Raw genomic sequence first — 15,832 nt, forward strand, 5'->3', positions numbered from 1 at the left:
CCACAAACCTTCAAGATTTCAAAAGTGAATTTTCTCTCTGGAAGACACACACTTTGCCTGAACATGCATTTCAAAATCCCCCTGGCATGCGATGTTTTACTTTGTTCTAGAAGCACCATGACCCGGCGCATAACAGTGCTCCCCGGTAGAGGAACTGAGACAGTAAATATGACCCAGATGTTTGTCGTGAACCCTACAGTGTAAACAGTGACAGGGTCTCACAGGGCCCTAGTGCACCCAGCCCTCCAAACAGTCACAGTTCATGAGCTGTTTGAAAACAAACAAAAAAAACCACAACAGAAAAAAAGATAGGCTTGAAAAATAAACAGATTACACTTACCACACACACGATTAGATAGGATTGTAAATTGATCCACTTAAATGACTTCAGCTCTTTGAACCAGTGTTTTATCATTCTCTCTCTCTCTTGCACACACACACACACGTGTCTGCACACACACGCACACACACACACACACACACACACATGCATACAGCAATTTTCTGAAACAAGAGAAATAGTTCTAATGTAATGTACATTTATCATAAATACATTTCATTACTTACAATACATTCATTAAACGGGTTACAGATCAAAATGCCAGCTTGTGCAAAAGAGGTAAGTTGTATTGTTAATTACATTTCATAAGACTGAACATTAGATTTATAAGATAAAACATAATTTCTAAGACTGAATATAGCCATCACTGACTACTTAAATTTTCATTATAAATTAAATGTAAAATGTAAGAAATTGACCAACTAAGCTATGGCAGACATTCATGCAGTGGTGAGGAATCTAACAACCGAGGACAGTAACGAATAGTTAGGCTAGGCTACGTAAACACAGTTCTTCAGAGTACACTCTTGTCTTGGATCTCATGCATGTGTTTGTGACATAGTACCCTTAAATATTTAGTTTTAATTTTTGTACAAAATCAACTTATAGGACATTTTTTATACAAAAAAAACCAACCAATATTAGCTCAGTAGATGCAGCATTATTTCACGTCAAAGTATTGCTGTACTTTTGAGACAAGTATTATTATCCTGAAAAAATATGCTGAATTTCAGTAATGAGAGCACTCATATTTCATTACTCTGTGCTACACCCAGAACATGAGTCCACAAGAAGATTTAAAAATGTGGAAAGCATTGCTTGATCCACTAATTCAATTCAATTATATTGCATAAAATTATATAAATAAATTCAAAAAAATCAAATATAATTTGCCTGCGTTTATCATTTATCACTATGGAAAATCAAAAAATGTCACGCTTTGTGCACAAAGACTTGGATGACTTATAAAATGTCAGCATTGATAAGAATATTAACCTAGATATTTACTTGATATCTGATTGAAATGAGATTAACAGGGCTCCCACGGGTCCTTGAAATCCTTGAAAGTTTGTGAATCTGAAAAAAATTATATGCCCTGGAATGTTTTTTGAAAACAGGCATAAAAAGACAGATGTCCTTGAAGTTATAAAACCACAATGGCTTTTGCTCATTCCAAATGTGGAAAATGGCCCATATAAGATACATCATGTAGCCATGTTTCTTGAAAGAAGATTTAAGATTTGATGCTGAATCATGTGCCTTTTATAAGAAGATGAATCCCTGGAGCATTTGTTCTTTTCATGTCAGTATTCACAAAGTTTTTCATGGACATTAGAAACTGGATTACTCTCATTCCTTCTTTTGATGTTGATACCATTTTATTTTATGCGTTAACTTCAATTCGGATTTATCTGATGACATAAATGTATACTTTTAGCAAAATACCACATTCACTACATTAAGTGGAGGGGTATTAGGTCCTCTGCTTTATGAATTTCAGGATGCATGGCTTGAAATATGTTATTTCAGTGTTTTGAATTTGCATTGTATTAACATCATTTTTTGATAACATTCAGGGGTAGCAGTAGGAAAATGCCGGTAGTTGCAGTCATTTAGGACGTTTGAGGAAGCTGGTCCTGGAAAGACATTTAAAGGTCCTTTAATTTGATGTTAACCAAGGTGTGGGAACCCTGGATTAAGCTGTATTACATGTTACAGCCTCTGGTACCAAAATACAGAAAGACTGGTTTCTCGGTTTCTGAACTCAAGTATCAGTTGTGCCATTGGCCGTGGCGGCCAGCAGGGGGCGCAGGTACATCACCATCGTGTGGCAGCCTCACGCTTCAGCGGTGGAGGAGGGTGAAAACACCGCAGACTGGGACGCGGCGCCGGATTCGGAATGTTCGCATTTTCCCCCCGCGAAGCTCGTTGCACGTACGCGTCCGTCAACACGGTCGGTCCGTTTACCGGCAGGTAAGACGTGGTTTTAAGTGTTTTGGTCACCGTGTCCTTGTTCGTTGTGGCAGTTGGGGTGACTGGGGCACATATCGCACGCGACCGACCGTTGGTGCGTTACCGTGGCTACGCGGCTCGCGCCTCCCCGGCCGTTAATAAATAATAAGTACCGCGGATCGATACACGGTCGTGTAGGTTGACCCTTAATGACCGACACCGAGGAGAGAGTTTAACGCTCGTACTGAGGAGAAGTCTGATGTGGTGGCACGTCGGTGTAGACGAGCTGAAGTTCGGTCCCTTCAGCGTGAGACACACCGAGCTTTAACGGCATTACCGGACCATTAACGGCATTACCGGGCCATTAACGGCATTACCGGCCCAGCCAGCCGTTCACCTGTTGACACCGCGCCTCAACCGTTTGGTCTGCGGCGGTGTTTTAAGTTTGTGGGTTTCCCAGTACGTACGTGTCCGTTTTAACTCGCTCGGAGAACGGTAAAGTTCGTTTAGCTTAGCCGTGTTAGCCGCACGAGACGGTGAACCGGGAGCGCGAGACCGTTTTCAACCCAGCGGTGTGAGTGACTCGCTTGGATTGAAACTGCAGCGGACGCTCGCGCTATTTTTACCCGTAATAACAGCCTCGCTGCTAGGGTGGGATGGTGAATTACTAAAGTGACGGGCGGTTTCTGTTACAGTCTTTAAATATGTGTAGGAGAGAAGCGTCCTGACGTCCTGCTGCAGTTATAACGCGATGTAGAGGTATTCGTTTGGGGTGGGTGGCGTGCGTGCGTTTGAGCGAGCGTGCGTGCGCATGCCACACGTTTGCTGTAATTGTATGTTCTTGCAGTGGCCCTCTAGTAATTTTAAATCTCTTTTCTTGTGAATATGTGGGTAGCGTGTCTACTGTCTGCACAGAATCATATGGTTTAACTCCACTTGAGTTACTTGCATATACTCATGTGTGAATGACAACACAAACGACTCCTTATTTCATTTGTACTCAGGTGCCTGAAAGGGGGATGTGCATGGATGGCTGATGGACAGGTTTGTGGACCAATCAAGGGACAATGTTGGCTCTGAACCGCTTCATCCTGGTGCTGGTGGTGGGGGCCATACTGGCTGCTCTCAGCTTCAGCCTCCAGTACTGTAAGTGTGTGTGCGCAATTCTGTGGGGTGCCTGTTTTAAGTCTTGTTCAGGCTTCCTATGATCACGTCCTGTCTAATTCTTGCTTTTCCTCCAAACCCTGGGAGTGCAGGTTTTCAGGCTAGGAGAATTTCCCATGGGGCTCTGTGTGTGATTGTATCTGCCGTGCATGTCCAGTGGGAGTAGCATTCACTACACAAGACAAAGGCACTTCCTGTGCAGACATGTGACCTACACGTATATAAATGTATAGTTTATATGTATTAAACAGTTACCTCAGCCCCCGCAGGTAGCCAACAGAACGGAGTGGCTGGTAAATGTGATGTATTGAAGCAGGAACGCCACCAGGGGCCGCGTCTGCCAGGCTTTATTAAACTGTAGCCTGCTGATTGTGTCTCTACCTCTAGTTTGTCCATCGTCAGCCAGAGTTTGGCTAGAGCCAGTTCTTCATGGTCACTTTCTGACTGGGATCACTCTGGTGGCCAGGGGTTATGGATCGTTGTTGGGATTGACGCACTGATTCACAGGTGTTGCGCTGGTACAAGACTACAGGGCACAGCAGTGTTTGCTGGACGGGTGACCTCAGTGTCACTGCTGGTTTGAGAGTCATCTGCCACCCAGACATTCCCAGGCAGCAGTGATCCTAGGGACAAGAACCATTGAAAAACAGCTTGAAAACACACCAAATGGATTATACATGGGTTATAACTGCAAATGTATAAACAGTACCAATGGAGTAGGGGGTTCTAATGAAGTGATTGGTGACTTTTTATTTTTCCTACATCGATTTATGCTAAGCGTATTTTGAAGGAAATGTTTAAATAAGGAAATAAGTTGTTTCTTTTATTCAGTGGGAGGAGACCAGAGAAAGTGCAGCCAGTCTGGACTTTAGAGGACGTGCAGCGTCGGGGTTTTGTGAGCATTGAAGGTGTTAGTACAGCGGTCTAACAGACCATAGGACAGTGTGTGTGTGAATGTGAGTGTGAAAGAGTCCACTGGTGTGAGCTGATGACAAGAATTTTCCCCTAGTTGGTGGTTGTTATTTCTCTCTCTCTCTCTCTCTCTTTTTTTTTTTTATCTTTTCTTCTCTAACCCAGAGCCCGAGGTTTGATTTCCTCCACATATGGTCTGATCTCCTCTGCTGGTAGGGTATGAAGGCAATGAGAGATCAATAAAAGACTGCAGCAAATTAAAGCTTAACACCATATAACTACTTGGGCAGTGTGTGCGAGTGTAAATGTTCAGGCGGGCATGTCGGGTGGGTGTGTTCAGGCGGGCATGTTCGGGCGGGCGTGCTCTCTGGTACGCGCTCGGCACCACTCCCTCTCAGCTTTGACTCCTTCAGTGACAGTGGGTCCAGGAACGTTGACATTCACCAGTTTATATTTAGAAAATCTCCCTCGGTTCATCGTCGTCTCCATCACGTTTCCCTCCTCTCTCCCTTGTGCCTCACGTTCTCACCCATCTCTGTATCTCTCTCGCCCCCCCTCTCTCCCTCCCCCTCTCTCTCTTTCTGTCTCTCCCTCCTTCTCTCTCTCTCTCTCTCTCTGTGTCTTGTTCTCACTCTGCTCTCACCCCCTATGAGGTCATTACTAATTCATCCTTTACAAACCGGCGCTGAAAGCAGCCCCCATGTAGCTGAATGTAGGACAACCTCCATCTTAAATTCTCTCCCATCTCTTTTTCTTACTCAAACTCTCTTTCACTTCTGTCCTTCTCTCTCTCCCTCTTCTCTCTTCCTCTCTCGCTCTGGGTTGACTGAGGTGTGGCCTTACACTGAAACCCTAGACTACAGAGGGAGAGAGACGGAGGGAAGGGAAGAGCGACAGCAGCAATGAGGTCAGCTCTAACCTCAGGCACCGTGATGAGAGGCTGGTGGATTCTCGTCGGGTCCCGAGGACACTCGCGTGCGTTGTTCCCGGACTCCCCCAGGCCCCGGCGGCCAGAGGAAGTCATTCGGTTCAGCCTCTGCGAAGGTAGATTTCCAGCCAAGATAACTGAGGCACATTTTAATTGGGCAGGACCACCGCACAGTTCATGGTCCATATATTTAGAGCCATACACGTAAACGCGGTTAGTGTGGTTCAAATCCGTATGCTGATGGCCTGTGATCAACAGAACTGGGCTGATCCAGAAACAGGCCCGTTTGTTGAAGCCATATAGCGCTGTATCCCTGTCCTGATACCTGTTCCTCCGTTGAATTCCATGCACATTTGTCGTTTGGGTGTTGTGTCGGTCGTCGTTAACAGACACGTGTGCCAAGCCCACACGATAGGAAGAAAATACGCAATGTGCGATAACAATGATGAATACGATGATAGACTTTATATATCTTTCTGATTGAACAGTTACACTGTTAATATACTGCTTGAATAAAACCTAAAAGAAAAAAATTCAAACACTGTTTAATTGAGCAAATTGCAAAAGAACGAATGAAAATGAGACGAATTAACTAGAAAAGTTAAAGTTTAATATCTCCTGTTCTCCTTAATAAATAAATAATTAAAAATAGTTGTATTCTAATCTCAATGTTGTCTGCTTAGAACATGCAGTAAAAACGTGGAATGAAACTCCGGTCTGCAACTGAAATAGTTTAATGAAACCAACAGAAAATGGAAATAAACCGAACATAAAAGTGCATGAGCGCAACATTGTTTCTCTTTTTGTGATGTGTTTGTTACCGCAGCAAACGGTAGGTCTAGTTTGTGCTCAAATTTCCCACAAAATCCCACAAAAAAAGTTTGTTCAAACTTTTTTTCTTTATTCAAAACCATGTCGATGAAATGAAAGAAATGAAGTGTGGTGAGTTATTGTTCTAAAGATGCTCAGTTAAATATTGGTATATAATAATGGTATTGAATAATGCTATACCTCAGTCCCAGCCTGTTCTGACTGTAACATGCACCTTGTTTAAAGTAAAAGTCATTCTAGCAATGGGATTGCTAAGTCACTGTAAAGGTTGTGGGTTTTACCAGCCTGTTCACTGACGATTTAGAAGCAGTAAGAACTTCTTCTTTCAAATGGGTCTGAATGACCTTTCAGCACTGTTATAATTTTGCTCTACTGTTCTGTCGTTGTACTGTTGCTATGTCAGAGATCAGCTGAAGAGTTTATAGCTCACAAATATGCAAGGCTACAAAATCTGAGTGGGAGACTCAGGGGGGGAAAAAACAAACTTGCTTTGCTTTCCTTTTAGGCATAGGACAAACTGCTGCTCTCTCTCTTCCCCACTTTCTCTCCCTTTTTCTTTATTTCTGTGTGTGTGTGTGTGTGTGTGTGTGTGTGTGTGTGTGTGTGTTTTGTATCCCCTGTACACTATAGCAAGGCCACAAAGAGATCTTTGTCCGATTAGCCCCTGCACCGAGGTGACCTGCCATTGGTTCACCTCTCACATCACTGAGATGGGATTGGTTGGTTTGTGTATCCAGGTGGGAGCAACCAAAAGGGGTTGGAGGGGGGGTGGTCTGATTCTGAATAGACCTTAGTATGAAGTGGCACACACACACACACAGTCCAGAATGCCGGCTTATTTCCGAATGCATCTGTCACTTGTTCTCCTCGTTGTGGGTGAGTTCAGTCTGATCTGATGATACATTTTTCTTTTTTGGTTGGACAACCGTATTAGACTTGGTGTTACCTGTTCTGATAATGTGTGTGGTTTCACTTTGACTTTCATGTGTTTTTCATGTGATTCCATGTATTTTTCATGATTGAGACTTTTTATTCTGCGTTGGAAGGAAACATTAGCTTAAGCGTGATTGGCACGTTTAGGGTCTGTAGTGAAGCTTAGTGAAGATACTGAGAGTTAGCAGGACACTTTTCTCTATCCATTCAGACATCTGCTAACGGTCCTAGCAAGAGCCCCAACAAGAGCACCCACTGCAGTTCCAAAACCAAAAGGAAACAGAATATTAACAAATCAATAAATATAAACGGATAGTCAAGGACACTCGGTATAGTGCAGAAGTCAACAGCAGCAGAGCTTTTGGAGCGTTCTTCACTGATCAGGCACCTGACCGGATAATGAGAGCCCTGCGTGGGTCGGCGGAGGACACCGGCCCGGACCGCGGCGGTCCCGACGAGCACCGTCGTCACGTAGCGGTTCAACTTCGGCTTCGGTAGCAGGAGAGACCCCGGTGGAAAAACAGCCCCAGACTCCGCACAGACAGGACGCTCCTCACCGCCTGGTGCTGCAGACACTTCAGCAGGGGGGCGTGATTCTGGGCTCGCGCCGAGCTGCGGTTGGGCGCTGCTTGTTGATTGGTCTGTTCAGCCCACCCCCCTTCCCCCCTTCCTTTGTCACCATGGATACCCACCATTGCCAGCGAGCACCCCCCCCTTCAGCCCTCCTGTCTCGGCAGCCCACATCGCCATGGCAATTCCAAACTCGCTACAGCAGTGTGCTGCCACACACTGTTTACTTTATGAGATCATGAGAGAGTGGAAAAAGTGTGTGTGTGTGTGTGAGTGTGTGAGAGAGAGAGAGAGAGACTTTAGTCAATTCTGATTCTAGTATGTGGGACAAGCATAATGGGTTTTACTCAGCAGAAGATTCTTGAACAAAACCACTCGTAATAATCTGGCTGTTAGGAACTGCATCTCTGTCAGAAGGCAATAAAGAGGGTGTGGTCCATCACCGCATCACAAGCCAACAGAGGGCTTGGTGTGGTCATCTCGACACCAAACTGCAAAGTTTCCTTAGTATGCCAAAACCTTCACCCTGCAGATCGCGTGTGGGTATGTGCACATGCATATGTGATTGTGCTGTTAAAAAGAAAATAACAAACTCCACCCCCCCCCCCCCCCCCCCCTTCTAGTGCAACTCGTACCCACCAATCCTGTGGCTGAAGAGGTGTCGCGTGGTAAAAACAGGAAGAGGGTGAACCCAGTGATCCACACTGAAGCCCCTGAGCCAGACCCCATTAGTGAGGCCTACCTGTACTGTAACCTCCCCAACCAGACGGAGCACACTTGGGAAGGTGAGACACACACACACCTCTCCAACCAAACAGGGCACACGTGGGAAGGTGAGCCAGAGTCACACACACACAAACACACTTTGTTTGATGTGTGTTTGTGTTGTAGGACACAGCCTGGCCGACTACAAGCTGCTATCAGTGCATGTGATGATTCGCCATGGAGACCGATACCCCCTCTACTCTATCCCCCAGACCAAGAGGCCAGCGATAGACTGCACCCTGTCACCGAACAGGTGTGGTACACCCTAACGCAGCTTGGTACACCCTAACGCAAAATGTTGCCTAACCGGCACCATCACCATAATAGGTTTCAAAATGAAAAATAAGGGGTACTACTTTACTGCTGTACACTCAGCACTGTTTTAGTCAGCCAAACACATTTATTCCTTTGTGTAACACAGAGGATCAGTGCACTGTTACACATTGTTACAGACTCCAATCTACTAACATTAAAGACTCGGGCTGCTTCAGGTTCATCTTCATTAGTAGGGCTGAACGATTTTGGAAAATAATCTAATTGCAATTTTTTATCTATAAATTGCGATTGCGATTTAAAATCGCGATTTTTCCCCATTGTTCCACTTCAGGAAACTCTGTTTCGGGGGGGGGGGGGGGGGGTGTAAACAGAGGCGGTCTTTGCATAGAGGCGTTGCTAGGCAATTGCCTTGGGCCCCTCTCACTGTAGGGCCCCCTTGTCTAGCTAAAGCCAGGTTCACACTACACGACTTTTCAGTCGTCAGGTTTTTGTGCCGTTCGCACTACACGACTGGTTGTGCTGTAATCGCAAGTCTTTCAGTTGTGGCTTTCACACTACATGACTGATCGGTGACGTGGGCTCACGAATTAAACGACTGGGGAATCGCCACTCATCTGGCTGCCGTCCAAAAACACGAGAACACGAAAATGAAACACTCGCGAGAACCAGCAACACCACGAAGAAAATAAAAACAACGTACATGTACTCCACATTTTCGTTATTATTATTTTTTTTACCGTTTAACCACTCCATAGTCTCAACATAGATATAGTCAATCGCACTATTTCTCCAGTGCTGTCACAATAACTTAAACACAGTCTTGTAGTAAAGTTGTATGAAGTTAGACGCTGCTGTTGACTCACAACATATATCTTGTTGGGCTAGATATTAAACATGCTAGATATCTGCCGGTCGTCTGCGATGAGTTGGCGACCACTCGGCGAGCGTCTTTCGGTGCTCGCTCAGTCGTGTAGTGTGAACTGCTGAATGATCCCCGATTTGCGTCCGACCACAGTTTCTGTCGGCGACTGAAAAACCAGCCTAAAATCTTGTAGTGTGAACCTGAACTTATTTCTCGCATATTAATGTTGATGGGCCCCCTAGCTAAATTCGCCTTGAGCCTCCAAATTGCTAAGTCCGCCACTGGGTGTAAAATGGACTAAATTTAAGTATTATTATTATTATATCGTGATCGATCTATCGCCTGTGGTTGGCGCCAGAGCGAACTACTAATTTTTTAGTCTAAGACGCTCAATGCGTGAGAGTTGGCAGCCCTGCAGGTATAGCAACTTGGCTAAAATATGTGCGTGAGGGCGTTTGGTAGCGCATATCCAGTGTGTTTAACAAAGCCATGAAGCCGGGATTGTTCACTATATTAACGGGCATCATGTCTTTCACTATGAACTTCGTTACTGCCCGAGTTATTTCAGCGTGCCGCTTGAATTACATCCATAAGGAGTTACACTTTCAAACGGTTCGGTCAGTGAACCCTGTCTGCTGGACCGCGGTCAAGCTATCCGCGCTTTCGCGATTCATCCGCGCTTTAAATCTTATTGCGCCTATATGCGTGATTTTACGGTATTTCGCTGCTCACCGCATACTAAAGCTGTATAAGCGCAGAGAAACACTTTGGCGTATTTGAAGATGCTGCACTGGTCGTTGGCATTTTAGCCTTACAAATATCATACGAGGCTTTGTGGTGTTTTTTTAATGCTGAAGGTTTGTAGTGTTACCTCGCGTCGTAGCAACAGTAGCAAGGCATGTTTTGCAGGGTACCTGACGTTGAGCAGCATCTTTTTAAAAGCCAAAGTAATTTCACACAACTTATGTGCTGCCCCTCTTTGGTATTAGACTTTCAGTTGTGTCAGCTTCTGTCGAGCCTGAAGCCATTGTGCAACAAGTTAAAGTGCGCTGTGTTAACTTCACTTCTCCACCTCCCTGCCTCCTGCTCGGGTTTGCTCCGTTCGTCCTCGGCTCGCTCCCAAGTCACGTGACCAGTTTAAATCGCAGCCTGTGCGATTAGACAATCGCGTTTTTAAAAATCGCGAAATTATCGCAAATGCAATTAATCGTTCAGCCCTATTCATTAGTTTGAATGCTGCCAGGTGCTTTCATGCGAACGTCTGTAGCACCTGTGATGAGTCCTTTAGTTGGGAGCATTACGGGCTAAATGGAGAACGCTGCAGAACAAGTGATTCAGTGATGGGCCCCCTGAGTGGAGGCCCAGGGCAGTGAGCAGCAGTACAGTGTGTCAGGAACCGGGGACCAGGGACTTGGACCAGGGATAGGGAGGGCAGCACATCAGCAGAATCTCGTGGCTAGTTGCAGTACAACCAGTGCCAGGTCTCTCTTCCTGACTGAAACACACACACTTTCTCTCTCTCTCTCTCTCTCTCTCTCTCTCTCTCTCTCTGTGTGTGTCTCAGCCCTCTCCATGACAAATCTATTTAGATACGATTTTACTACTCTGCTGCACTCCATTGCTGATGAGCAAATTATCTCTCTCTCACACACGCACACACACAAACAGTCTTATGCATGGAACAGATGGCATGGCTTCAGTTTACATCTCTAAGCTCTGTAACTATCACCCAAACAGTCATCGCGTTTACATGGTGTCAGTGCATGTAATAGGATGTGATGATTCGAGGTCTAATAGGATGTGATGATTCGAGGTCTAATAGGATGTGATGATTCGAGGTCTAAAAGGATGTGATGATTCGAGGTCTAAAAGGATGTGATGATTTGAGGTCTAATAGGATGTGATGATTCGAGGTCTAATGCATTCCACAATACTGAATTTTAGTGACTCAGTTGTCACACCTCTCACTCTCTCCCACATCCATATCTCTCTCTCGCTCGCTCTCTCTCTCTCTCTCTCTCTCTCTCTCTCTCTCTCTCTCTCTCTCTCGAGTTTTAAGGGCCATAGTAAGTGAGCAGCTGAGAGTAGTGAGAGAGATTCAATTGGGAACAGATGCAGAGGTGTGTGTGCGCATGCATGCGTGTGTGTGTGTGTGTGTGTGTGTGTGTGTGTGTGTGTGTGTGTGTCTCAGGCAGGCTTTTCATCCTAAGGTTTTGAATGTGTGTGTGTTATAGAGATTTATGAGGGCATAAATCATTATCTGTCCTCTCAGAGGGCTGAGTAATCTTTGTTTTTATTTTGATCTGTTTGCAGAATTACATAGTATGAGTGTGTGTGTGTGTGTGTGTGTGTGTGTGTGTGTGTGTGTGTGTGTGACAGGAAATCCCTCAGCACGATTATCTCCCTGTTTCGTGAGTGCTTTCTTTTCTGAAGTAGCTAGGGCTTTCAGCCTTCTCTCATGCTAATAAGGACAGCCATGCACACACACATCACGAGCGCGCACACATGCAGGCACACCACGCACACACACTGACATACAGAAACGAATGCACGCAGGCACGCACACACACAGTGTCTGTTCCTCAGAGCTGGTGTGGGGAAGCCTTGCTCCAGGCGTCCCTCACAGGCGAGCGGGTGAAAGCACATCTCCTTCAGTCTGTGGGCAGCTGGGAGTTCAGCACTCACGCCCTTTAGAGCTGCTCACAGCCCACGGGAGAACTGAACTGGGTGGATAAGTCCTTTGGGACTCTTTCACTCTCTTTCTCTCACTTTGTCTCACTTTCTCTCTCCCTCCTTCTGTGTCTCCCTCACTTTCTCACTTGATCTTTCTTTCAGTTCAGTTCAAAAATCGTAACCTTAGTGTTCACACAAAGCGGTAAGTTGATCAATCTTTGATGTGAAATGATCAAATTCTCTCCCATGTACACACACACACGCGCACACACACACACACACATGCCTGATAACTGCTCATCTCTGCTCTCACCCTGATAAAAGACTCTGCTGTATCTGATAGTGATTTGGTAGTGATTTGGTTTGGACAGAATCTTTTGGCTCCTTTCTCTGTGTCTGTGCTACTGCGTGTTTGTGCATGTGTGCTGGTTTGCGATAGCAGTGCAGTGAAGCCCTTGATGTGTTTGAGTTGAGCAGGTGGCATCATCCCTGCAGGAGGGCCCTCTCCAAACCATGTTCATGAATTTACACACAGGTGAATGACTGGACGGTGTGTGTTTGTGTGAAGGACGGCACAGGAGTTTGTGAACTCTAATCTGATTACTGCACTCTCTCTCTCCCTCTTGTTCTTTCTCTCTCTCTCTCTCTCTCTCTCTCCCTCTTGCTACCTCTCTCTCTCTCTCTCTCTCTCTCTCTCTCTCTCTCTCTCTCTCTCTCTCTCTCTCTCTCTCTCTCTCTCTCTCTCTGCTGACGGCTTGTCACTGCTCCCTTCCATGCTGCTTTGGTGCAGTCACTTCCTCTCATAGACCTGAATATAATTGTTGGTTTCCATGGTTTCAGCAGTGTCCTGGCCAATCCAGACAGGGCCCTTGCTCTAGTTAAAGCAGCCAGCCAGACTACAGAGAGTTATTAATCCATGGGCTTCCTATAATATTCCCCTGCTGCTCCAGATTTAAAGTATTATAATCCTCACCAGCTTCTCGTATTAAAGAACCCAAATCCCCAGATCTTCTCTCCTGCTCTCCCTCCCTCGTAGTTTTTCTCTCTTTCCAGCTGACATGCCTGCTTGAAACAAATATTCGCCCCCACACACTCAAGGGCCTTTGATGAAACTTCATGCCATGTTGTGCCCCCTGGTGGTGATAAATGTGTATAGCACACTGTTTCAGTGGGATGTGCTCTCTCTCTCTCTCTCTCTCTTTCTCAGGGTGCCCTCTCACCCTCTCCTCGCCTCCTTCATCAGCCACATGGCCCTGGGATCACAAGGTCACTGGGACGGGTCTCTGGCCTCTGTGCCCCGCGTACCCAACCACAGGGCCTGCGAGATGGGCGAGCTCACCCAGACAGGTAACGCAGGCGGCAGCCGCCCCGCACGTGCCACGCCCACGCCTCGCCCCGCACAAGCCACGCCCCCACCCAGCTCGGGACTGATCGTCTCGCACATGTGAAATCTGCATGACTGTTTGACGAGGCCACCTTTGGAGACTCTGCTTTCTCTTTTGTCATTGCAGTGCAGTCAGATGTAATGAGTCTCCCTCCGTCCCTCCCTCCCTCTGCAGGTGTGGTCCAGCACTTGAAGAACGGCGAGATCCTCCGCCAGGCCTACATCAAGCGCCACAAGCTGCTGCCGGCCGATTGGTCGTCGCGGCAGGTGTGGGTGGAGACGACGGGCAAGAGCCGCACGTTACAGAGCGGCCTGGCCCTGCTGTACGGGCTGCTGCCGGCCTTCCCCTGGGGGCGGCTGGCCCCGCACCAGCAGTGGAGCACGCTCTTCTGCGGCTCCGCCTGCGACTGCCCCGCCCGCAACCGCCACCTGGAGCGGGAGCAGAAGCGCCAGTACCGGCAGCGCGTGGCCGACGCCCAGCTGGACCGGGCCTACGCCTCCATGGCGGCCGCGCTGGGCGTGGCCACGCGGGCGCTGCGGGCCGCCAACCCCGTGGACGCGCTGCTGTGCCACGTGTGCCACGGCCTGCCCTTCCCCTGCGCCCGGGCCCCGCCCCCTGCCCCGCCCCGTGCCCGGCCCCCGCCCGCCGAGGGGGCGTGCCTCACGCTAGAGCACTTCGCCGCCCTGCGCCGGCAGCAGCGGGAGGACGAGCGGGCGCGGCTGGAGGCGGGGATTTACCGGCGCTACGCCACGCTGGCCGCCCACCCCTACCTGAACCGCACGGCCCAGCGCATGGAGCAGGCCGCCCGGGGCAGGCGGGGCGGGGCGGAACCCGCCTTCGCGCTGGCCTCCGCCCACGACGTCACCCTCCAACCCGTGCTGAGCGCGCTGGGACTGGAAGGGGCGGGGTTTCCGCGCTTCGCCGCCCGCCTGGTGTTCGAGCTGTGGAAGAGTCCGCAGGCGGGGAGGGGCGTGAAGGCGCGGCAGGAGGCGTGGCCGAGGGGGGGCGTGGACGGAGCGTTTGTGCGTGTGCTGTACAACGGGCAAGATCTGACCTTCGACACCGCCTTCTGCCGCCATCACGACCGCCATTCTGCGCAGCCGCTGTGCCCTCTGGGTAATTTCCTGTCCTTCGTGAGAAGAGACATGTTCAGCGTTGTCAATGCCACCAGCTACCAGCAGGCCTGCCATCAGAGTGTTCCATAGAGACGGGAGACAGCCACATCTAAAATTGACAGTAACTGCCAAAGGACAACCTGTCAGATTTAGGTGAAAAGACTTTTAGCACACTTTCTGTCTTATCTTTCTTGCTCTCCCTCTCTCTCCCTCTCTCTCTCTCTCTCACTCACACACACGCACCTTGCCTTTTTCAGCAAGCAAATCAAAACCTGATTGCTTAGCACAGTCCTGAGGACAATCGGACTGATTTCCATGCGGGAGGATTTTGAAGGCCACAATGTTTCCGTGTCGTTTGCAGACATTTTCTGTGGCGCTATTAAAAGTTTGTAATGTAGGAGACTGAAGGCACTCAGTCACTTTACACTCGTGTTCCTGCAGTGGAAACGTGGGTTATTTTTCTCTATGTGGATCCGCATGTTCCTTTGTTCCCTGCAGTGTATTAGGACATGGTGTACAGGGTCATGGAGTCCATGATGGACTGCTTCAGTTTTTTCATCAGAATTTGAAAAATCTGTTATAACTCTAAGGTGTTATGAACTGATTTCTGCTTCTATACATTTGTATAGTGTAATGTGTTCTATTGGACTTTTCTCTTTTTTCTTAATTCAAGAGAAATAGGCTAATTAATATTTTGGTTAGAAGCTGCTGCAAATATCTAAATAATGTTTGATTTTTTACATTATTATTATTAATGTTTCAACCACATTCCTAACTTTGCACATTTTGCAATAAATTCAAGTCCGAACCAAAGTCTGCGTGTGTTTCACCATTACGTTTGAACAGGGGCCCCATGACCCCTACAAGCACTTTTTACCATTCCCAAAATGGCCACTAGATGGCAGAAGAGCTCTTCATTATTATTCTTCAGGCATCAAGGCGAGTCAGTAGATTACCTTAAGTCCCCCGTGCTATAAAATTGCTACTATCTCTCCTATGTATTATGTTCATAATCAGTAAAAATAGAAGAATGTAGAGCGCATGACCCACATTTCCAGTGCTACTTTAACACGGATTGTAATCTTTTGACAGTGAAATTTGTGTCAGTAGCCCGTTTCCAACACT

The 15,832-nt window shown here is 47.3% G+C and overlaps 1 protein-coding gene across 5 annotated transcripts; it reads left to right on the top strand.

Moving 5' to 3' along the window:
* Positions 1-2,157: 2,157 nt before the first annotated feature.
* Positions 2,158-15,527, top strand: pxylp1 (2-phosphoxylose phosphatase 1). Of its 5 annotated transcripts, none has more exons than XM_076976822.1 (6): positions 2,158-2,314; positions 3,298-3,439; positions 8,255-8,416; positions 8,523-8,649; positions 13,415-13,554; positions 13,767-15,525. In XM_076976822.1, the coding sequence occupies exons 2-6, from the start codon at positions 3,361-3,363 to the stop codon at positions 14,795-14,797; spliced, it is 1,539 nt and encodes a 512-aa protein (XP_076832937.1). In that variant the 5' UTR covers positions 2,158-2,314; positions 3,298-3,360; the 3' UTR covers positions 14,798-15,525. The 5 variants fall into 5 exon arrangements, with proteins under 5 accessions (XP_076832937.1, XP_076832939.1, XP_076832938.1 ...); XM_076976824.1 differs by lacking the exon at positions 2,158-2,314 and adding an exon at positions 2,451-2,600; XM_076976823.1 differs by lacking the exon at positions 2,158-2,314 and adding an exon at positions 2,607-2,752.
* Positions 15,528-15,832: the final 305 nt, after the last annotated feature.

This window comes from Brachyhypopomus gauderio, chromosome 16, assembly GCF_052324685.1.
Source record: "Brachyhypopomus gauderio isolate BG-103 chromosome 16, BGAUD_0.2, whole genome shotgun sequence".
Taxonomy (NCBI): Eukaryota; Metazoa; Chordata; class Actinopteri; order Gymnotiformes; family Hypopomidae; genus Brachyhypopomus; species Brachyhypopomus gauderio.

Coding starts and splice junctions, on each gene's coding strand:
- pxylp1 (XM_076976821.1), top strand. CDS start 5,272: ATGAGGTCAGCTCTAACCTCAGGCACCGTGATGAGAGGCTGGTGGATT. Junction 5,414..8,254: donor TCGGTTCAGCCTCTGCGAAG/GTAGATTTCCAG, acceptor CCCCCCTTCTAG/TGCAACTCGTACCCACCAAT. Junction 8,417..8,522: donor GACGGAGCACACTTGGGAAG/GTGAGACACACA, acceptor TTTGTGTTGTAG/GACACAGCCTGGCCGACTAC.